Source organism: Ursus arctos, unplaced genomic scaffold, assembly GCF_023065955.2.
Source record: "Ursus arctos isolate Adak ecotype North America unplaced genomic scaffold, UrsArc2.0 scaffold_7, whole genome shotgun sequence".
Classification (NCBI taxonomy): Eukaryota; Metazoa; Chordata; class Mammalia; order Carnivora; family Ursidae; genus Ursus; species Ursus arctos.
Window position 1 is genome coordinate 78,775,893 of NW_026623089.1, and position 24,626 is coordinate 78,800,518.

Genomic DNA, 24,626 nt, shown 5'->3' on the forward strand with positions numbered 1-24,626 from the left:
GCAAGTAATGAATCATGGAACACTACATCAAAAACTAAGGATGTACTGTATGGTGACTAACATAGCATAATAAAAAATTATTTTAAAAAGATCTCCTATTGTCAATGGCAATCAACCAGAGTGGAGTAAAGCTAAGGCATTAGAAACACAAATATAAGCACATACATGTGGTACCTGATATACCCTAACTTTTTCCTAGTTTGTTCAAACCAAGCAAATCCAGTCAGTTGTATTACAGTACTTGGTGAAAAATTGATGTATTTATAGCCTGCCATTGTGTCCTTTCCAGCAATAAATATTTCTTCACTATTTCTGCTAGCAATTTAAGTGCTACTAAAAAATGATGAGTCCAAAAAATAAGTTGCAAACTATTTTAAGAAGTCAAAACAGGATTCTCTATTTCTCTCACTATAAGCTCCAGGTGCCCATGGTCGTTGTAAAGGCTCAACTGTATTTTTAAATATTATTTTTTTAATTGCACAAGTCATTTATTAACACAATTACATTGTTTGAACTCCAGCTACTGATTTTATATGAAGAAAATGACACCACCCATATATTTTTAGAGGGCAGAGGCTGGGGTTCTCTAGATGAGCGAGATCATTATCTGCTGAGTTAGAGACCCTGATCAAAGACCATAATGAAACATTAATCCTTGCTGATTACATTCATTTGCAGGAGGTTATGTAAGTATCCAGTCAGAATAGGTTATGTGCAGTATTTTTAAAGAACGAGAGGAGGCCTTTTATCATCTTAGGCCCCTTTATCTGAGCTACGTAATAATTTGTCTTATACCTTTGGTTCAACATTTTCTATATGTTTAGGCTATCAAGAATTATTCTTAACGCTTCCTAAATCACTTTCAGGCATAACTCCTTTGGCCAATATTTGTGGTTGTTAGAAATTAAAGGTGTGATCTCAATACTATATGAAAATCAATGCAGTATTTGATTTTTAGGTTTGTCCTCTGATAATTAGATGATGTCCAGATATTAAGATTTATGGAAATGTAACCAGCGGCTGAGTAATTCTGGCCATTATTGGAAGTTTTGTATATAAGAAGTAAATGCAACGTTAACCAAGATACTAAATATCAAGAGAAATACAACCTTGTTTCTGAGGAGACCGTGAGTATAAGTTCTGCTGGGCAAAATTCATATTTGAATTATTGAACTCATTTTTTCCTATAATGCAAATCTTGCATTTTTTAAAAGCTTGCATATTTGTCGCATATTCTTTTATATAAATGTGTCTATTTAAGTTAGGGTTCATTCTGCTAAGATCTTATTTATTTTTTCTCAGGTTTTTTTATGTATATGTGAAATTATTAACTACTAGATGACAGATTTGCTTATTAATTCAGCATTTTTATAGCGAGTGCCTACTGTGAATATCTATCTCTCTTATTCTTCCTTTTGAGAAGCAAAAATCAGTCCTCTAGCATCATAGGAGCTGGCTATATTAATATACTATATTGCATAATTTAGTTTCATCCAGGTGCTATTGAATCAACTGTTATGAATACCGTTGCTAAACTTCAGAGGCTACTAATGCATTTCTTCAAATTATACACCCCTCCAAACAACTTTGGACCAAATTATATAAACCCTTCTGTGGATGTCCCATGCAGTTCCTTATAGACATTGGCCTTAGGTCATCCTAAAGAAGTGTTAGAGTGGAGAACATAATCATTGGAGACAGACTACCCAGTCTCACACTTGGGGTCAATTGCTTTCAACAATTGGGAAAAGCCCTTTTGTTAGCCTTGCTTTGCTTATCCATAAAATGGGGACTGAAATGCTATCTACTTCATAGGGTTATCATGAGAATTAAATGGGATGACAGTAATAATAACTCTATTCAGTGTTTATGACACGCCTACCATGTTGTTAAGAAATTTCATTATCTTCGTGGGTTTTGATAATAACTTTGGGACATGCACCATTACTGGCTGCATTTTCCAGAAGAGGAAACCATCTCAGAGAAGGTAACTGATTTGCACACTCAACATGTTGGAAATCCTTCCCAGGACATAATGAGCCTTCGATAAATGTTAGTTACTGGTATCATCCTAGAGCTGGTCCATGGGCATTTTGAGCTCACTTAACCTGCCCCTGAACATCTTTGAGCCCGTGTTTATGACTGGATTATAGAGACGTCCTATAACTTAAACCATAGGTTAAGTGTCCTCACTTTAAAATGCCAAATTACCTAATGAAGCAATAGATAGTATAAAATTATGGGTCCTTGAAATATTTGATCAAACCCTTCTGGTTTGAATGCTAAAACAGTGCTGGGTGGTCTTTATGTACGAGTTTGTCCCTTTCTAAAATATCTTTGTAAAGACATGGTTAAAAATCCATTTGTGCGAGGTACTACTATATCTAATCTTACACTAAATAAGTGGCCAAACTCTTAGACTAGAGGGTTGGGTTGAGGTCTCGAGACCTTCAGTCTGGCTATCCTGTAAGTTGCAAACTATGCTAAGTGTTCTACATGAATTATGACAAATGGTTATACTGCCTTTGTTGAAACATCAGCAACTGAGAAACCACCACTTTCCAAAGAATCCCACCTGAGTCCAATGATCCAAATCTTACAAAGCTCTTCTCTATACAGAATTAAAATCTTTCCATGTGTGACTTCCAAATATTGCTCCTAGTAGTCAGTAGTTTCTTTCTTTTTTTTTTTTTTAGGCTATTCATTTATTTGAGAGAGAGAGAGAGAGGAGAGAGAGAGAGGACAAGTGGGTGGGAGGGGCAGAGGGAAAGGGAGATGCAGACTCCCCACTGAGCAAGGGAGCCCAATGCTGGGCTCGATCCCAGGACCCTGAGATGATGACCTGAGCCGAAGGCAGATGTTTAACTGACTGAGCCACCCAGGCACCCCAGCACTCAGTAGTTTCTTAACAAATATCTATTGAATGACTTATTTCTGATGCACTAAAAATGAATTGATTTAAAACTGTCTTTCACATGGCATCTCTTCAAATATTTGAGGACAAATATCACCTCTCCCTTGAGGCTTTTTCACCAGCTTAATATCTGAAGATTCTCAAATGTGTAGTTGGTGATTGCAACATAGAAGGGAGTTTAGCTGTTCTGAGTCTAATGTCCAACAGCTTGTCTATGCTGAGAAATAAGTGACAATTGCCATCACAAAATCAGAAAAGTTAAGGGCTGTAAAAGTGGTCCTTCAGAAAAAGTTTATAAATTGTAATTTCAATAAAAAGGTAAAAATGGAAAAGAACATCAATTTAGTTCTAATAAGTTTGAGTGTATGGGGGATTCCTTATTGTCCAAGAGAAAATGCTGACCAGCGGCCCCAAGGGCTGCCTGTTGAAAAGCAAAGTTGATAAATTTTAAGTTGGGCAATGCAGTTTTTTCAGGTAACTCAGAGTAAAAAAATTCATTCACTTTAAAGCAAGCACATTTTGTCACTGGGTTGTATTGCTTTATAACTACAAGAGGCCTAACAATTTTCATGTTCTAGTTTTACTTTTCAAATGAGACCTTTTTAGTTTTATAAATGGTACTACATACACCAAATGAACTCTATTCTGTGCCTTGTTTTTACAATCCGTCTGAGATAACTTTTCATGTAAATACATACATACCTATCTCACTTTTTTCTCTTTGGGGAGAGACTGTTATAGTAGTTCTTCTTTTTATTTTTTAAGTTAAATACAGTTGATATATAACATTACATCAGTTTCAAGTGTAAAACTTAATGATTTGGTATTTGTATATATTGCAAAATGATCACCACAATAAGTCTAGTTAACATCCATCACCACACATAGTTACAGAATTATTTTTTCTTGTGATGAAAACCTTTAAGATCTCTCTCTTAGTAACTTTAAAAAATACAATATTATTATCACCTGTAGTCTCCATGCTATACATTATATCCCCCTGATTTATTTATTTTGTAGCTGGGCATTTGTACTCTTTAATCCGCATCCTCTCATTTCATTCCCCCTCGGCCTCCCTGCCTCTGGTAACCACCTATCTGTTCTCTGTATCCGTGAGCTCAGTTGTTTGGGTTTTGTTTGGGGTTATGTTTGTTTGTTTGTTTGTTTGCTTGTTTGCTTGTTTGCTTGTTTTAGACGCCACACGTAAATGAGATCACTCAGTATTGTCTTTCTCTGTCTGAATTATTTCACTTAACCTAATGCCCCTGATGTCCATCCATGTTGTCCTCTATGGCAAGATTTCCTTCTTTTTAAAGGCTGAATAGGATTCCTGTGTGTGTGTGTGTGTGTGTGTGTGTGCGCGCGTGTGTGTGTGTGACATTTTCTTTATCCATTTATCAATCAATGGACACTTACATTGCTTCCATGTCTTGGCTATCGTAAATAATGCTGCAGTGAACAGGGGGATGCAGATATCTCTCTGAGTTAGGGGGTTTTGTTTTCTTTGGATAAATACTCAGAAGTGGAATTGTTGAGTTATATGATAGTTCTATTTATATTTTTTTGAAGAACCTCCATACTGTTTTTGCACCAACTTACATTCCCACAAACAGTGCCCAAGAGCTCCCTTTCCTCCACATCCTCGCCAGCAATGCACTTGTTATTTCTTGTCTTTTTGATAACAGCCAGGCTAACAGGTGTGAGGTGGTATTTCATTGTGGTTTTGCTTTGCATCTCACTTTTTTATAAGCAATATGCATAACATTCTGTTGTATGGTTTACACAAAATTTGTAAGATTGTGTTCTCTACTGATAGGCACTTAGGTCATTCCCAATCTCTCCTATTATAAACAATGCTGTAGTGAACGGCCGTGTACATATAGATGGTTTTAGACACATTTGTGGTTTTGGTTGAGATTAAAATCTAAATGTGGAATAGAAGGGTTATGTATTTTAAATTTTCATAAATATTGCCAGGTTTCTCTTGATAGACCTCGCCAAAACTTATACTCCCACAAGCAGCATTTAGGTCTCTGTTCCACCCAAATTTGCTATCACTATGAATTATCATGTTTTTCAGTTGTAAGGTTTTAGTCCACTTTTCTCTCTAGGAAAGCATTTTCATGTGCTCAACCAATATTTATTGGTTTGTTGGCCTTTTTCTCACTGATTAATGAAAGTTAATTACATAGTAAAGAAATTAATCCTTTGTTATAAAAGCCACAGATATTTTATGGAGGCTACCATGTTTTTTGACTTTTTTTTAAAGGTTTATTTATTTTAGAGAGAGTAAGAGAGAGAGAGAGCACACACAGGAGGGGCAGAGTTAGAAGGAGAGAGAATCTCAAGCAGACTCCCCACTGCACGTGGAGCCTGAAGGGCTCAATCTCACCACCCTGAGATTGCGACCTGAGCCAAATCCAAGAATCAGACACTTAACCAACTGTGCCACCCAGGCCCCCCTGTTTTTTTGACTTTTTAAAATAGCTTATAAAAGCCTACCACATTTGATAGAGCAGTTATGTGAAAGACTGATCATGTAAACAATAGCACTGATTTGGCCCACTTGAAATTATCATTAACTTATCTGAGAAGTGGGTTGTTATTTCTTACCTGTAAAATATGAGAGGGTTGAATTGGAAAATCACTAAATTTTTTTAAAATCATGATACTGATTTTCCTCTTAGTTGTTAGATACTTGCAAACAAAGATAGTGTACCATCTAACACGTTATTAATTTATCAAGACCTACCTAAGCAATTTCACTTAGGTAATATCTCAGCAAAAAATCAAAAGAGCAAACCTTTGCTGAAATTAAGTGCCTACATTAGTCTAGTTATGGTAACATTCTGAGCAGGTGGTAGCAGCTTTTAAGTCCACATAATTACCTCAAATTAATAAATTTTTATGGAGTGGCTATTATAAGCAATATTAAAAACATCATGATGGGTGTGAATGCATGTTGTATTGAGATTGAATCTAGAAGAATCAAATGTTTACACCTTGCCCCCCCCCACACACATGACTTTGGGCTTTCAAAATAAGTTGGCAAAAGCCTTAAACATAAGGCATAATAAGAATATAATATTGTACCAGACAATTAGAAGACATTTTTATCAATTAAGTTTAGCTCAATATGACTTGAAAACCAAGTGGAAAACGTTCTTAAAAGGAAACAAGTAGAGCGAAAACATGTGAAGCATTAAAATACCTACACTGACATCTTCATGTCCCAGTTTATTGCCCAAGAGAATATAATCAGACCTAAGCCTTTCTCGACTTTGCATAAAGGTAAAATTAGCGTAAAAGACAAGTATTATGAAAGTGTGATGGGCTAACCATGGCACTGGTTACTCTTCTGTTTCAGACAAGACCAAAATGCGGTTGCTATTAACAATGGCAAGTTTGATGGCTGCACTTGGAACCACACATGGTTACTTTGGAAAATTGCATCCTACAAGCCCTGAAGTGACTATGAATATTGTAAGTTACCAGGGTTGGGGGTGGGGAATCTATGGAACCAAGAGCTACTACCATGGCTTAGAGTCATGGCGAGTTGAAGTTTTACATGACCGATCAAGAATGACTAACAACATCTACTTACTAGATGCATTTAAAAACTCAACTAAAACTGAAAGCTTTGTTTTTCTTCGTCAGAGTCAGATGATCTCCTACTGGGGATACGCAAGTGAAGAGTATGATGTCGTGACTGAAGACGGTTATATCCTTGGGATCAACAGAATTCCTTATGGGAAGAAAAATTCAGAGAATATAGGTATAATCCTCCCTCCCTTCCTTTTTCTCCCTTCCTCTTTCCACTCTCTTTTCTTCCCTTCATTCCATCCTTGTTTCTTTCCTTCCTGCCTTCCTCCTTTCATTTCTCAAGACTTAATGAGTCTTGCTCATTCTGGAAATGCTACAATGATGAAACCTTATCTCCAGTCTTCAGAGAGAACACCATCAAGTCAATGGGATGCACAAACAGGTGGTTATAATAACATGTGATAAGTGCAATGCTAGAACTCTCCAGAGAGTATTGACCTGGAAGTCCTGGCACAGGTGCCTAACCCAGCTAGAGGAGGTCAAGGAAAACTTACTCTAGAAATAATAACCAGCTGAATTCTGGAGGATCAGGAAGTGTTAGCCAGGATGTACGTTACAGCAGGAAGGATGAAGAGGCATTTTGAGGCTCATTTCCTAAACAGACAAAGGTCACTTAAATAAAAATTTATGTTTTCCTCATCGCAGGAAAATTGTGAAGTACAAAAAGAATAAAATTCAGCAAGATCACCTATTACTTTACCCCTCACAATCCACTTAAATTAACATCACACTGAATTCCTTGGAATATAAGCTTCTCAATAGCTTTCCGAGGTATAACTGGCATACAATAAACCGCACATGTTTAAAATGCACAATCTGATACGTTGTGTCACTTGAGAACCATAATTAAGATAATATATTCAAGTATTCAACTCAATCAAGCAAATATATTTAATTCTAGTCGTCCGAAAGCCTATTTCTGTCTTTGTGTTTATCTGAGAATGAGGAACGAGGGTATAAGGCTTGGATATGATTTTCTCCCCCAGGCCAGAGACCTGTTGCATTTTTGCAGCACGGTTTGCTCGCATCAGCCACAAACTGGATTTCCAACCTGCCCAACAACAGCTTGGCCTTCATTCTGGCAGACGCCGGCTATGACGTGTGGCTGGGGAACAGCAGAGGGAACACCTGGGCCAGGAGAAACCTATACTTCTCGCCAGACTCTGTTGAATTTTGGGCTTTCAGGTAAAGAAAAACGACAAGTAAAGATAGACAATGAGAAATAAACAGTGAGTTTAAGAAGCATGGGTGTTACCTCCTCCAGTGCCGTCCAGGTTGCAGCAAATGTTGCTAAGTGAAATAAGTCAAGCAGAGAAAGACAATTATCATATGATTTCTCTCATCTATGGAACATAAGAACTAGGAAGATCGGTAGGGGAAGAAAGGGATAAAGAAAGGCGGGGTAATCAGAAGGGGGAATGAAGCCTGAGAAACTATGGACTCTGAGAAACAAACTGAGGGCTTCAGAGGGGAGGGGGGTGGGGGAATGGGATAGGCTGGTGATGGGTAGTAAGGAGGGCATGTATTGCATGGTGCACTGGGTGTTATACACAACTAATGAATCATCGAACTTTACATCAGAAACCAGGTATGTACCATATGGTGACTAACATAATATAATAAAAAAAATTAAAAAAAAAAAGAAGCATGGGTGTTCCTGCGTGCATATTCCAATTCAGTCCCATTTTCACCAATCACACTCTCAGTAGGAAAAAAAAGCAAGTCATTTTTATTCTAATCCCTTCTTGGATTCATCCATACACCTCAGCCCAAGGGGAGCTTTTCCTCCACATTTTCTATGATCTCAGGACACATTATTAGCAAATTCCCCGAATATGCTTTTCCAAATAGAATGAGTGAAATTACCAAAGCAAGGAAATTCACTGCCTTCAGAAGATTCCAAAAGGAACATCCGTGGAGATTTGGGAGGATGTCCAAACTCAGTTGGGGGTTCAGGAACCCAAGTCACCATCAATAGTGAGGAGGGGAGAGGGGAGTAAAATTCAGACACCATGGAAAGATTTTCAGAAGTTTCCTATCTCCGGCCCTCTTGTGCTCCATTCCTGGAAATTGCTGATGGAAGGGGGAACAGAGGAGATTTCGTTGACACTCCTGAGGCACAGAAGAGCTTGGAGTCCTGGGTCTCCAAGGTGGTGAAAAAGAGAGACCGGTCAGGCGGGCTCCATGGGCCATGCTAAGGGCCTCGGAGCTCACCCTGCACACAATGGGAGAAGCCACTGAATAGTTTCCTACAAGGCAGTGGCAGAATCCCATTTTCATTTTTAAAAGATCATTCTGGCTGATCTCTGGGGAGTAAAAGAGAGGGCTATGACTCATCTCAATTGGCAACGGAACACTGCATACAAATGATGATTAAATCTGACATTCATTTTTAGGGAAAGAAAGAATCCCCACCTACAGACGCTATCTTGTTTGGATTAAGTTGCAGCTGTAATGCTCTGCTTCAGAAATGACGTCAGCTGTTGATAAGGAGCTGCCCACTCCCTCAAAGCACCTGACACTAACTAATGGTCTATAAGCAGCAATGCTTAGAGAATCCAGTTTTCTGTTTCTCAGAGAGCTATAAATAGGCTTGACTTTTAGAAATTATGGCAAGGAAATGATTCAGTTTTATTTTGTCTTCTTTTTTCTTGCAGCTTTGATGAGATGGCTAAATACGACCTTCCAGCCACGATTGACTTCATTTTAAAGAAAACTGGGCAGGATAAGCTACATTATGTTGGCCATTCCCAGGGCACCACCATTGGTAGGTAAAAGCAGCTGAAGCAGGTGGTTTTGTTTGTATAGATCCCCTTCCAGGGGTTATGCAGGCATGTTGGTCACCATGCCAATTGCTTTCCATTCATCATATAAAGGAACGGCTACAACAATGCAGTGATATAGGGACAATTATCATTTCTATTGTACAGATGGGGAAACAAAACAGGAGGGTAAATAATTTGTGCAAGGTAACACAGGAAGGACAAATAGGGTAGCTCAGGTACCAGCTCAGGCAATCTGACTCCCAAGCCCATGCTCGGAGATGTTGCGCCTGCTGGCCTCTGAACTGAACTTCATCCATCCGTTCAACCACATTTATGGAGCACCTACAATGTGTCCTAAGAATATAGCAATAAATAAAGTAGATGAAAATTTCTGTCCTTGTGCTACAGATACTCTAGTGGGGAGGCAGAGAAAGTAATGAGGATTAAAAAGTAAAATATAGAGTAGGTTAGATAATGGTAATGTTATGGGAAACAAATAAATCAGGAAAGGCTATTAGGGAGCATCAGAGGGGACATAGCAAGTTCAGAGAGAGAATATCACCAGCACTCTCTGAGTAAAGGCGTGAAGGAGGTGGAGGGGGTGGGGGGTGAGTCATGTGTATGCCTGAAAGACTGATGCTCTGAGAAGAGGGAACGGCAAGTGCAAAGGGTCTGAGGTTGCAGCCTGTTCAAGGAATGGCGATGAAATGATTCATTGTGTAGCTGAGTCAGACACAATGCAAGAGATAAGATGGGGACATGGTCTACGGAGGGCGGACTTTTGGCTGTTATAGGGATTTCAGCTTTTACTCTCAGTAGAAAGGGAAACCACAGCAGAGTTTTGAAGACAGGATTTCCAGGATCTAACCTCAGGATCCTCAACAGGATTAGAAGTTACACGGCCCCATTAACAGGATCCCCCCAGTTGATGATGGGAGCAAGGGCCGGGTAAAGGAATGGGGTAGAAGACTCTTCAAGAAACCCACGCGAGGCATGATAGTGACCTGGATGCAGGTGGGTAGCTGTGGCAAACGGTTAGGTTCTAGATGTGTTCTGGAGGTGGAACCTACAGGACTTGCCTCCACATTGGATATGGGGTATAAGGGAAAGAGAGGAGCCAAGGATGACACAGGATATGTGGCCTAAGTACCTGGGGGATGTAGATGCCCAGCCCACAAGGGGGACAGCTGTGAGAAGGGCTGATATGGTCCAGGGGAACAGGGGATCTATTTTCTCGATGTTGGGTGTCAGATACATGTTGGAGATCTAAGTGGAGGGCCAAGCAGTCGAGTAATGATACAAATCTGGAATTCAGGGGAGAGGACTGGACTGAAAACATAAAATGTACATGAGACAGGATGCAATAACCAGTGGAGTGAGTTCAGACAGCAAAGAGGAGGAACCCAAGGACCAAGCCGGGGGCCGCTCTTAGTTTAGAAGACGAGGAGGAATCAGACAAAGAAGCTGGGAAGTCATGGCGACAGTGCTATGAGGGAAGCCAGGAGCACCTGGTGTTCTGGAAGTCAAGGGGAGAACATGTTTTAAGAAGGAGAAGGCGGTCAGCTGTGGAAGAGGCTATTAATGAGTCACGTGCACTGAAGTCTAAGAAGGGACCATTGGATTTGGCAGCCGGACAGGTATTGGGGACCTTCCTAACAGCAATGTCAGTGGAGTGGTTGGGGTGAAAGCGTAATTACGTGAGTTCAAGAGCACACGAGAGAAAGCTATAAAGGGAAGGAAAAGGGTGGAAGCAGAAGGGAAAGAAGGGGTCACAGAGGAGGAATACTGATGTGTTTTTACAGTAGTCCCTACTCTCAGCTGATGACCCGAGTCCCTGCCATGAAGCTAAGCGATCAGAATGTCCTATATAGACATCTATGCAGGGAAGTGGATGAAGTTGGTGGTGGGTGCATGGATCTCACCTAATAGAATTTTAAAGATTTTATTTATTTATTAATAGAGAGAGAAAGCATGAGTGAGCAGAAGGAGAAGCAGACTCCCTGCTGAGCAGGGGGGGCTCAATCCCAGGACCCCGAGATCATGATTTGAGCCAAAGGCAGACACTTAACCGACTGAGCCACACAGGAGCCCCTCATGTATAGAATTTTAGAGAAAAACATCAGTGACGAAGAGCTTCCCAGTGTCCTTTGTCGTTACATCATAGGTCATGTTCCCAAGGAGATGAGGATTAGTATTCAGGGTGTTTTATAAATATACACTGCTAGGGTAAAGGGCAGAAAAGTGAGACTAGGCAGAGGAAGAAGCCAGGACGTGACACAGTCCCAAAAAAGGTCTCTGCCAACTCTGGATGGGATGGCTCTTCAGAGTCGTTGAGTGGGACTAGGTGGCTGGGCCTTTTTACCCACTTGCTGACTGGCCATTCAATGCAGACTGCCCTGGGAAGGGATTCTCTTGAATTCTTTGAGAACCTTGGATTCTCTTGAGCAAAAAAAGCAAAATCAGAGAGAAGTCACAAACTTCCCCGCCTCTGGGGTTGAATAAATGCTTCAGACATGAAGAGGAATCCGGGTGGGGCAGCACAGCATCAGTCACACGTGGTCAACGATCGGCTCAAAATCCTTTTTTTTTTAATTAATTAATTTATTTTAGAAAGAGCATGCACGCTCATGCGGGGAGAGGGGCAGAGGGAGGAGAGAGAGAATCTCAAGCAGACTCCCCACTGAGCATGGAGACCCACAGGGGCTCAATATCACAACCCTGAGATCATGACCTGAGCCAAACCCAAGAGTCGGACACTCAACCAACTGGGTCACCGAGGCACCCCTCAAAATCCTTTGTTAAAAAAGGGGAGATGTTCTAGATTACTAAAACTGACTCCTTTGATTTCCAAAATCATACAAAAATGTCATCTTTTTGAAGGGAAATCTGTCTTAACTTAATGTCGCTTTTTAAAATAGCACACATTGAACAGAGCTTAACCTTTACCCAGTGATCCAGGGTTATAATATTTTTGCCTAGAGATGCAGTGTAACAATTTCCTAAGATTTATTGAGATGAGTAGAACTGACACTAAACGACTCCAAACCACCACTCTTTGGAGTCACTTGAATTTTGAACATTCCATTCTTCTTTGTCACTAATGGATAACTTGTCATTGCTGTTACCACACTCATAGATTTCTGGAAGGTGTTTCTGCTTTGAATTTGCATCTTCCAATCTTCTGTGTACTGGGAGGTCAGATAAGATCCCTGTTAGGATTGTGTCTCAAATAGGATTTTTTATTCTGAGCAAGCAAGTGTATTCTGAGAAGTCACCTGTCCTGACAGTGTGGGGACCTACACAAACCCTTCATGTGTGATTCTTGCTTTTTCTGGGTGATAGTCTGGCTGTAATCTGCAGAATTAAGCAATCAGGTAAAGAATCCCTTAATAAAGACATTCTTCCTCAAGTAGAATTAGGCTGAGGTACGTGAGATAGGTGTTTACATTCATTTGAAAGTCTTTTTTTTCAGGCCATTCTTACATCTAATCAATATGCCATTATTAACCATGGGGAAAGATTATCCTATATAGTTTGATTGTATTGAGTGTAGCTTAATAACTCTTTGATCACATCCCAGTCTACTAATATGCTACCGTTCATAAGGCCAATTAATTACAGACAAGAACTGAGTATGTTTACTGTGCATAGATGTTTGAATTATTGTGTCTAGTCACTTGTCCAGTGTCCTAGTAAATGTGCCTAGTGTCCTAGTAAATACTTCCTATAATTCACTTCACTTGGTTCCTAAAAAACCTACGGAAGCACTCATTATTATTAGCCCCATATTTCAGATGAGGAAAATGAGGCTTTTGGTGCTTAGGTGACGTGTCCAAGGTAACAAATCTAGTAAACCACATAGCCAAGATTCAAATCATGTTTGGTCAGGTTTAAAACTTTTCCAATCTTCCCACTTACATACCCTACTCATATTAAATGTTAATTAATTATCTCACTGTGATGACACGAATTTGAACTCATCAAAACCTATACGTAGCATAAATAACCCTTCGTCACCCAGGCAAATCCTCAAGTTGGCCTGTTTTCTAATGTCAGATCAAAGAATTTATTTTAACTTTTTACAAGTTCTAGCCTCATGTTCCCAAAGAGAATCTATGGAAATAAAACAAATATGCTAAAATCTGATCTCTCTGACCAAGCAGAGGTGGTCAGTTTCTCTCTCTTAGTAAACGGCACTCTGAGTAAATCCAAAATAATATCACACTTGTAAAACACACACACACACACACACACACACACACAAACACACACACAAACACACACTTTCTTCACTGGTTCCTTTTTCTGTTTTAGGTTTTATCGCCTTTTCTACCAATCCCAAGCTGGCTAAAAGAATCAAAACCTTTTATGCATTAGCTCCAGTTGCCACTGTGAAGTACACCAAATCCCTGCTAAAAGAACTCATGATTCTTCCTACATTCCTCTTCAAGGTATGTGATTCTGTTTAACTGAATCTAAGATACCGGATTGTCCGTGGGTCTCAGAGTGATGGAAAGATAAAAGGAACACCGTGCGGACGGCCATGTTTCTGGCCAAGAATGGAGCTGTGCGCATGCGTGTTGTATCTCTTGACTGGCGGTGACCGTGGCTGAATCCCCATTGCAGCCGCTAAGATTCCCCTTTACCTCTGCATTCTCCATTGCTTTATACGGGCTAGCAACACAGGGAGTGTTGGTTCCCTTCACAGACGTTTCGTTTCCTTCATAGCTGCATGAAAACCATGATTCAGGGATGGGGAAATAACAAACCCAAACAGCCAAAGAAGAAGCCTAAACAACCTGCGCCAAGAAAACCAGGAAGGGGAAGGGTGGAAAAGCAAGCGGAGAGGGAAAAGGAGAAAGAGGGGAAGGAAAGCAACGCTCGGTGAGGCAAGGACCTTGAGACACTTCATCAAATGCCCTTGGCTTTCCAAACCTTTTCCTAAGAGCTTCCCCTTTAAATGGGGTTCCAGAGGGCAGGAGTGTGCATTGCAAGAAGCCTGAAATATTAAGTGTCTGTATATTAGGCACACACTGGAGGGAATTAATATCTTTGTTTTTCCAACACTTAATCACCTACTTCTCCCACCTACCGAAACCAACGCACACAGACACAGACACAGCTTCCTTTCGAGCAGTTTTACTGCAGGCTGTAAAAAGTAATGATGCTATTTCCTTCCGTGGTTGTGTACTATTCATTTCTTGTCACTCTAACTTGTGTGTCGAAAGCCTAAGAGACTTTATCTACGGTCAAACTATGTTAGTAAAGCTTTTGTTCAAAATGTGTAAATTTGTGTTGACCTTGAGTATGATTACTGGCTGCATTGATGCAGGCCTTCCTTTCCTACTGTGTTCAGATTTTCTGATAGGCAATGTAGAGAGTTGGTTTAAAAATAATAATAAAAAGTGTTAGACCCTAAGTCAGAAGCTTGAGGCTTGGGCCAGGATGCTAGCTTTATAGAATTTATGAACTTTATAGTCACTTCTAGTTAGCACAGGTCCCAACTATGTTCTTAGCATCCTGTTTGCTCATGTATAATATAGGGATAACCAAATGTCTATTTTCCTCAAGAAGAGTTGAGGCAAATCCTTTCAATAATCAAACTACCCAACCTCATTGTCTTCCCAAAGGCTTTGCTGAAAATATGGCTGAGTCACCATTTCTGCTCCTGATCTTTCCATGTTTTTGCTGAAATCAACATATCTTGGCACTTAGTTATGACATCCTGCCATGCTTTATGATTTTATTTCATTTTATTTCATAATGCTTATTAGCCCAACTAGACTGTAACTCTTTGTGTCTTTTACTTCTTCTTGGCAGCCACGACATTTCTCAATGGAACAATAAATATTCAATATTGATTATCTGCCCTGTCCATTCCCCAACTTTATTGTGGGAATTAAATGAGAAAAAGTATTTGAAATTCCTGAAACAACATAAAAAAATAGGAAAATCTCATCAGCCTGGTCACACCTATACCAGTAAACTAGACAAATCAATGAGTCTTCTCCACTGCTTAATTTTTGCAAACATCTACCGATGCTTTTCTTTTTCAGCTTATCTTTGGTAACAAAATATTCTACCCACACCACTTTTTTGATCAATTTCTTGCTACTGAGGTGTGCTCCCGTGAGACGGTGGATCTCCTCTGCAGCAATGCCTTATTCGTCATTTGTGGATACGACACTAAGAACTTGAACATGGTTTGTATGCCTTGACATTTCTATTCTGAATATTTTGAGCAACATTTTGGTGACTTGTCATACCATCACTTAGACATGGTACTTTAAAAAACTAGGAGTAGTGGGTCGCCTGGGTGGCTCCGTTGGTTAAGCATCCAATTCTTCATCTCAGTTCAGGTCTTGATCTGAGGCTTGTGAGTTCAAGCCCCATGTTGGGCTCCATGCTGGGTGTGGAGCCTACTTAAAACCAAAAACAAAAAACTAGGAGAACTTCGGAATTGTGTGCAGCCATGTATGTAAGCCCAAGGGAAGTCACGTCATTGCTCCCAATTTTGTTCCCTCCAGCTCCCTACTGTCACCCAAGTGCGGCCTAAAGTAAACAGCATGTAGGAAAAATAGTAGATAGTGCTCACTGCTCACTTCTGAGCACCGAAGTAATTGGTGTAACACTTACATTCTGTGATGGGAGGCATTGAACCATATATTTCGGCAGGGTCCTCTGCTAATGTCTAAGCATTAAATAAATGTTCTTAATGCTCAAAGCAACTATTTATATTAGTTTTGTCCATATTCTTTATCTGACTATTTCCCTTGCTTTTAATTGGGTTTGGGTTTTAAAACATATATGACAAAGTGCAGTATCAAGAGTAGTTAAGAGTATGGATTCAGGTTAAGAGCCTCAATTCAAATCCTATCTTTGGAGCTGAGTTACACTCATCTGTCTTGGTTTCCTTGTCCCCAAAATGTATTATTGTGGAGATTAAATTAACTAGCATGTGTAAAGCATAGAGAACATAGTTCAAAGCATATGGCTCATAGTAATAGCATAAGTTTTGCTACTAATACTATTATATACTGACAATTATCCTCACTCAGAATTATCGGTTTAGTTATATACCCTTGAACACCTAAGAAAATGAAGTTCATTGATAAGAAGGTATAATTCTACCTCCAGGTACCTACTCACTAAATGGTATTTATTGGGGCACTACTAAGTGTTGTAGCTACTGAGAACACAATGGTGAAAACACAGATATGTTCTTGCCTTCATGGAAATCAAGGACATCCAGTTCTCTTTCTCAACGCTGGTCAGAATCTGTGGATATTTTAAAAACATATATGAAGAAAGGGAACTTCCCTTAGTTTCTATTTTGGATGGTAAATAAAAGTCTCATCCTTCTGTCTTGCAAACGAGTCCTTCTCCATGGCTCTGAGAATGTCTGCCATTTTGTATGTGGAGTATGACAGAGCCGTCTACCCTTGTCACGCTACGAAAAGGCAGAATAGATCACTGCATTCCATCCATAAGAGCCTTCTGATAAAAATCATGGTAAATAGAGACATGAGGAGCCAAGGAAATTAGAGATTTCATCCTTCTGCATGAACATTATTTATTCATTCATTATTCATTCTTCTATGATAATGGTCAATTTGTTTGACCCTAGCTGTGGTCCTCTATACAGTGGCACTAAGACCCACTATGAACTAGTCTCTACAAGCTGAGACATGGATTTCAGTTTGTTGTCTGGGGTCTGATCATGGTGGGTTGGACACTGATAAGGTAACAGGATAGCATGATTGTAAATACCCTATACATATATGCTATCACACATATGATATATACATACATATATCTTGTTATATATACATATATAGGTCTGCAAAACATGAAGCTTATGGGTGGACATTACATTTACTGCACCTAACACTAGGTAGAGAAGAATGAAAGCTGAGAAGTTAGAGATCTAGATTAAAGTCTCTGGCTCCACCCGATACGAGCTGCATGACATTGGACATTTCTCGAAACTTCTCTGAGCCCCGACTCCCATTTTGATAAAAGGGATGATGAGCTCTCCTCCTTGAGTGGCTACAAATCAAACAAACTGGCTCATGCAATTATGCTTTGCAAGGTCTAAAGCAGCATACAACCGTGTTGCTTGTCTCCTTTGGCAAACGCTGCCCTGAGGCAATTGACCTGGATCAGAAAAATTGATATCTTAGCTGTTTTTAAGGAACCAAATATACATCTTTGTGTGCCTTTGCTTTCTAGAGTCGCTTGGATGTGTACCTATCACATAATCCAGCGGGAACATCGGTTCAGGATGTCCTCCACTGGTCCCAGGTATCATTTCTCAAATGCCGTTAAAACATCTTTTGTGTACCTGAACCCTTGGCACCGTCCCTAAAGAGCATTCTCAAAAAACTCTGTCAAGTGCTCCTGGGAGGGAATTTTTCTGGCATGTGGCTACCAGCTGAAAATAACTATGAGTCCATGTGAATGAAAAACCTCTGAGGGGCTCCCGGGTGGTCAAGTTGATCAAGCTTCTGACTCTTGATTTCGGCTCAGGTCATGATCTTGGGGTCGTGAGATCAAGTCCTGTGTCAGGCTGTGCCCTGAATGCGGAACCTGCTTAAGATTCTACCTCTCTTCCTCTCCCTCTGCCCCTCTCTCCCCTCTCGTGCGAGTGCATTCTCTCTCTCTAAAAAAATAAAATCCTATGTAAACAGTCACTTTGGGTAGCAAAAAAATGAATGATTTTTTATGACTTGGCATGTGAGGAAAAAAAGTATTTCAAGCAAAGCCACATTTATTTTTTTAATGTTTTTTTTTTATTATTATATTATGTTAGTCACCATACAGTACATCCCTGGTTTCTGATGTAAAGTTCGATGATTCACTAGTTGCGTATAACACCCAGGGCACCATGCAATACATGCCCTTCTTACTACCCATCACCAGCCTATCCCATTCCCCCACCCCCCTCCCCTCTGAAGCCCTCAGTTTGTTTCTCAGAGTCCATAGTCTCTCAGGCTTCATTCCCCCTTCTGATTACCCCCCCTTTCTTTATCCCTTTCTTCCCCTACCGATCTTCCTAGTTCTTATGTTCCATAGATGAGAGAAATCATATGATAATTGTCTTTCTCTGCTTGACTTATTTCACTTAGCACTATCTCCTCCAGTGCCGCCCATGTTGCAGCAAATGTTGAGAACTCGTTCTTTCTGATAGCTGAGTAATATTCCATTGTATATATGGACCACAACTTCTTAATCCAGTCATCTGTTGAAGGGCATCTCGGTTCCTTCCACGATTTAGCTACTGTGGACAATGCTGCTATGAACATTGGGGTGCATATGGCCCTTCTCTTCACTACGTCTGTATCTTTGGGGTAAATACCCAGTAGTGCAATGGCTGGGTCATAGGGTAGCTCAATTTTTAACTTTTTAAGGGACCTCCACACTGTTTTCCAGAGTGGCTGTACCAACTTGCATTCCCACCAACAATGTACGAGGGATCCCCTTTCTCCACATCCTCTCCAGCAATTGCTGTTTCCTGCCTTGTCAATTTTTGCCATTCTAACTGGCGTAAGGTGGTATCTTAGTGTGGTTTTGATTTGAATTTCCCTGATAGCTAATGATTTTGAACATTTTTTCATGTGTCTGTTAGCCATTTGTATGTCATCATTGGAAAAGTGTCTGTTCGTATCTTCTGCCCATTTTATGATTTGTTTATTTGTTTCTCACGTATTGAGTTTGAGAAGTTCTTTGTAGATCTTAGATACCAGTCTCTTATCTGTAGCATCATTTGCAAATATCTTCTCCCATTCCGTGGGCTGCCTCTTAGGTTTTTTTACTGTTTCCTTGGCTGTGCAGAAGCTTTTTGTCTTGATGAAGTCCCACAAGTTCATTTTATCTTTTGTTTCTCTTGCCTTTGGAGATGTGTCATGAAAAAGTTTGCTTTGGCCAATGTCGTACATTTAAACTTGCATAAATATCTGGTCCTGGATGACCAACAGTCTTGGGTTTGGGAAGGAGAAAAATGTTTTTCAAAAATTGTTTAAATTGAAAGTAAACTACCTGGAAGGATTTGGATTTTGTTTTTCACATAGCAAGGAGAGTTTTTATTTCCTGTGTTCTTCATTTCTCTACATTAGGCCGTTAAGTCCGGGAAGTTCCAAGCTTTTGACTGGGGCAGCCCAACTCAGAACATGTTGCATTATCATCAGGTAAGTTTCTTAAAGTTGAAATTGTTCACATTTTGAAAGACAAAGATATAAAAGGTTAAAGGTAAAATTACAATAATCGTGCATAGATTTTTCAAAGGAATGTTGGTGCCCAGACTCATCCTTAAGGAAATTAGAAATTAGATAGTAATTTCTTTGGAATCCCTTCATCATGCCAGACATCACCCCATCTCCATTCTCCCTCTGTGCACTCTGCTCCAGCGGCTGCACTCAGGGTACCACACCACCGTGTGTGAGAACCTCCTAGAACACATCACTCCTCACCCCCTTACATATCCCTGCCCTGTATCCCAGCCGCCCAGGATGTGGTCCTCTCCTTTCAGAAGTGCAATTCACTGATACAACAAGCCAATAATTCGAATTGTTCATGAGATAAAGCTGGAATAGCTGGTCTTCTTAAACAATAGCTCCTCCTTTGTCAACAGCCAGAGAAGTGATTCCACCATATTCCCAGAGGTAAGATGTTAGGATGGTGAGCTCACAGGTCACGGATGGAGCTATTCCTCAGCCTACAGGGGCCTTGTTGGAGGGGCAGACATACTGGCCACCCCTTGCACTTGCCACTGTACAGAGAAGTCAGGCTTTGGGTTCATCCTATCTGGGGCCCCATAGGCGTTCAGACAGAAATTTCTTCATCTCTTCACCCAGATACAGAATGAGGTAACGTCTGCAGCCTTCAGCTCAGGGTACACCCTCAGACCATACTGGCTACATTTGAATGGGAGGGCTGCTCTGCAGTTTTCATAATCTTCTCCCCATCCTTCTTATCCCACCCCAAATTTCCCACCCAAGTGTTGGCCGAGGAGCTCTACTTTTTTTCATCTGCTTCCACGACTCAATGTTTAGGAGGGATTTCTATCTCTTCACCACAATATCTTAGGTGGACCAAAGATGCCTCCCTTTTTGTGACATTTTTTGATGTATTCAAAGAGGCACCATCAGATCGAACATTGTTGAAAACACTTTTCCCCCAACCATTGCCTCCTCAAACCCTCAAAACACAGTCATTCTTTGCATCTACCTTTCTTCTGGGCTCTACTACCAGTAATGAGAGGCATTCATCTTAGAGGACCTGAAATAACAAATCCCAAGCCCACCCTCCCTCCAGCCAAGCCATAAAACAGCACAGATGATCTTCAACTAACTGATCACTGACACTAATTAAGAACCAGAATCTAGCATCTAGAAAATTCTTTGAACAATGGAGCATGAATAAAGGAAAGTAGGTTTATTGTTATGGATATTATCCACACTTTATCCTTTTCTCCACTATAATATAGTGTTCAAATACTATGAAAAAACATAGATGATGAAATATTTTGCTATGACAAGTTGGCTATTCTATAAGGTGAGAATATAGAAAAATTGAGTATATTGGATTAGTATTCTTGAGAATATGAGCTAAAAAAAATAACAAAATTCTCTGTGGATAGTGGTAACATTGGTGGTGATTTATTTATTCCCTTGACCTGCTTTATAAACCACTTTAAAATCTATGTGTAAATGGTGATTTTCTAGAAATAGCAAATGGGACTGATGATAGCTTTTATCAGAATTTTATCCAATATTTAGTCAAATCAGGTAAGTATGCAGCAAAACAACCCCTTCAATGAACTGACTGACCTACCAATTGACCACACTGGTAAATCAATACAAAGCCAAAATAAATGACTCAAGACATTTCGAGATCATATTTTAGAGTGTCTGGGGAGAATCCAATCAAATCCACTTCCTTGAGCTTGGGTAGAAATCTAAGTTTTTAATTTCTAAGAACTGTTACCTAAAGCCTTGCTATTCAAGGCGTGGTCCAGGACCAACAGCATCAGCATCACCTGGGAATGCAGAATCCCGGCTCTTCCCCCCGATGCACTGAATCAGAATCTTTATTTTAACAAGATCCCCAGCGGATTCACAGGCCTTTTCAAGTTTGAGAAGCAATGACCTAAAACATATCACATCCACTTTGCTCTGTGGATAAAGGTGACTTTCTCTGAGCAATCACTGGTAAGAATCTCCTTCTAAAACTCCATTATGCCATGTGCAACAACATGGATCAAACTTGAGGGCATTATACTAGGAGAAAGACACATACTGTATGATCTCACTTTTATGTGGAATCTAAAAACAAAAACAACAGCTGAGTTCATAGATACAGAGAACAGATGGATGGCTGCCAGTGGTATGGGGTGTACAGGGTGGGTGAAATGGGTGAAGATGGTCAAAAGGTACAAACTTCCAGTTAATAAAATTAATAAGTCCTGAGGATGTCATGTATAGCATGGTGACTATAATTAACAATACTCTATCGTATATTTGGAAGTTGCCAAGAAAGTAGATCTTTTTTTTTTTGAAAATTAGAAATGTTTAATTGTTAGATTATATTTTCTTTTTTTTATAATAATATTTTTTATTATATTATGTTAGTCACCATACAGTACATCCCTGGTTTTTTATGTAAATTTCGATGATTCATTAGTTGCATATAACAGCCAGTGCACCATGCAATACGTGCCCTCCTTACTACCCATCACCAGTCTATCCCATTCCCCCACCCCTCTCCCCTCCAAAGCCCTCAGTTTGTAATCAGAAGGGGGAATGAAGCATGAGAGACTACGGACTCTGAGAAACAAGAAAGTAGATCTTAAAAGTTCTCATCACAAGAAAAAAATTGTAACCATGTGTGGTGATAGACATTAACTAGACTTACTGGGGTGATTATTTCACAATATATGCATCTATTAAATCATTATGTTGCACAACTGAAATTAATACAATGTTCTATGTCAATTACACCTCAATAGAAAAAATCATCAGCCAATGCGATATCCTCTAGCCAAGGAATAAGTATTGGGCTTTAAAGTACAGTTACCTATAAACACTGGGGTTCTTTCTCTCTTGTGTTTTAGCCCACACCTCCCTACTACAACTTGACAGACATGCATGTGCCAATTGCAGTGTGGAACGGAGGCAATGACTTGTTGGCCGACCCTCATGACGTTGACCTGCTGCTTTCCAAACTCCCCAACCTCATTTACCACAAGAAGATTCCTCCTTACAATCACTTGGATTTTATCTGGGCCATGGATGCCCCTCAAGTAATTTACAACGAAATCGTTTCCATGATGGGAGAAAATAATAAGTAGTTCCCCTTTAAAGAATTATCCATTTATTGTTCCAAAATAAGTTCTTCTCTCACACATGGTTTCCTATTGTGTTTGGGATTCTTTCTGTAATTTTGACTTCACAAATAAATTTGCATCAATGATCTTTCCAGTGGTCACTTTGAATGTCAAATAAGTTTTACATTTTTTATTTTTCATTTAAGATGGGTCTGGAAACACTTGAAAGAACACATGCCTGGGGAGGTGAAATGTCTTTTCCAGTCCTCCCATCCCATTGACCTTCTAAACTCAACATAGATTGTGAGACACTCATGAGTGTTGCCAAAAGACAGTCGTGGAATTGAATGCTGACCCCTCTGGTGCATGCTTGAGATTGAGTACCTTGCTTTCTATGGTCTATTCTTGCTGAAGCTCTTTCTCTCCCTCCATACACTGGTGATATTTCTTGCTGTTTTTCATATTTAACCCCATGAAAAGGCAAATTAAGCTATCAGCTGAATGAAGGTCAGCTCACTTTCACTTCCTAGATGGAAAAGAGCAACGGGAAATAGGGGAAAGCAGTTCTGGAAGTTGGGGTACAAAATGTGCTCTCCATCCCTCCTGCTGTTCTCCCCCCATCCTTGGACCTTGGCCACAGAACATGTGACAACTAACCAAAAGATTTTTTACACCACTGCCACCATTCTGGCAAACACATGATCCAGAAATATTCCCACCGATCATTTAAGTCAGAAGATACAACTGCCACCAGTTAGTTCACCCCCTCCCAAAATGGCTCCTCCAAACTTCCAGAATCTCCAATAAGCACAGCCTCACCTGATAAATTCTATCAACCCTGTAATATCATGACCTCATATTTTATAAATTAAGCCTTTCGGGTCACACATATCATGCTATGGGTAGGGTTTAGTGTATAAAATACAAATGAGATCATGACTATCTTGTACCCACATCGCATATAGAACGTAGTGAGAATTCACAAAAATCTCTTAGTGATTTTTATTACACCGCCATGTCCCTCAATCTTTGTTAGAAAGCCCGAAGCCTTCTTGTTTGTTTTACCCCCTTTATTTTGAAAGTGGCAACAAGAAATTGCTAAAAGAAGATCATTTAAAAGTCTTTATTTCAATGAATTTTGTTGGTGGGCTTTAATAAACTGACAACAGACTCTCAGGGACTAGTGACCACTATTCATGGTGGCAGAGTCAGATGCTTCATCAACTTGACCTTCTCAAGAAAAGAACAATCATTATATTCGTATGGTCTCCTGTGCTTTTGCAGCTAACTACCTTTCTTTTAGTCTGCATTTAGCAAACATGGGCAACTTTGGCTTTGGTTTTTGAACACAAGTAAATATATTTGCTCCCACAGAAGCTCTGTTAATATCCCTCGTTCTTTTTTTTTTTTTAAGATTTTATTTATTTATTTGACAGAGAGAGAGAGAGAGAGAGACAGCCAGCGAGAGAGGGAACAAAAGCAGGGGGAGTGGGAGAGGAAGAAGCAGGTTTCCCACTGAGAGGGGAGACCAATGTGGGGCTTCTTCCCAGGTCCCTGGGATCACGCCCTGAGCCGAAGGCAAACGCTTAACGACTGAGCTACCCAGGCACCCCAATATCCCTCATTCCTAAATCCAAACTGTCAACATCTCAGCTGATCTACAAGGATTCATTTCTCTAGCTACTACCCTGCTCCCATATTAATTTGAAGCAAATTTAGGTCATTACATATTTCACCCATCAGTATTTCAGGATGTATTTCTAGAAGACCAGGTCACTTTTTTAACATAACAAAACCATTATCACGTCCAAATTTTTCTTTATATCATTGAACATCCAGTCAGTGTTCAGATTCCCAATTGTCTCATAAGTGTCAAAATTCTTTACAGTTTGTTTAAATCAGAATCCAAATAAGCTCTTTGCTTTTTATTGGTTGATCTGCCTCTTTTCTCTTTAGGTCTATAAGTCATCTGCCTCGTTTCTTTTTATTTCTTGAATTTTTTGGTTATTGTTGTTAATGA

The 24,626-nt window shown here is 39.9% G+C and overlaps 1 protein-coding gene across 1 annotated transcript; it reads left to right on the plus strand.

Annotated features, from left to right (window-relative positions):
• Window positions 1-1,010: 1,010 nt before the first annotated feature.
• On the plus strand, window positions 1,011-22,748 carry LIPF (lipase F, gastric type). Its single transcript, XM_026503994.3, has 10 exons — window positions 1,011-1,127; window positions 6,282-6,397; window positions 6,572-6,689; window positions 7,504-7,702; window positions 9,175-9,284; window positions 13,597-13,733; window positions 15,339-15,485; window positions 17,515-17,586; window positions 19,398-19,469; window positions 22,394-22,748. The coding sequence occupies exons 2-10, from the start codon at window positions 6,293-6,295 to the stop codon at window positions 22,628-22,630; spliced, it is 1,197 nt and encodes a 398-aa protein (XP_026359779.1). The 5' UTR covers window positions 1,011-1,127; window positions 6,282-6,292; the 3' UTR covers window positions 22,631-22,748.
• Window positions 22,749-24,626: the final 1,878 nt, after the last annotated feature.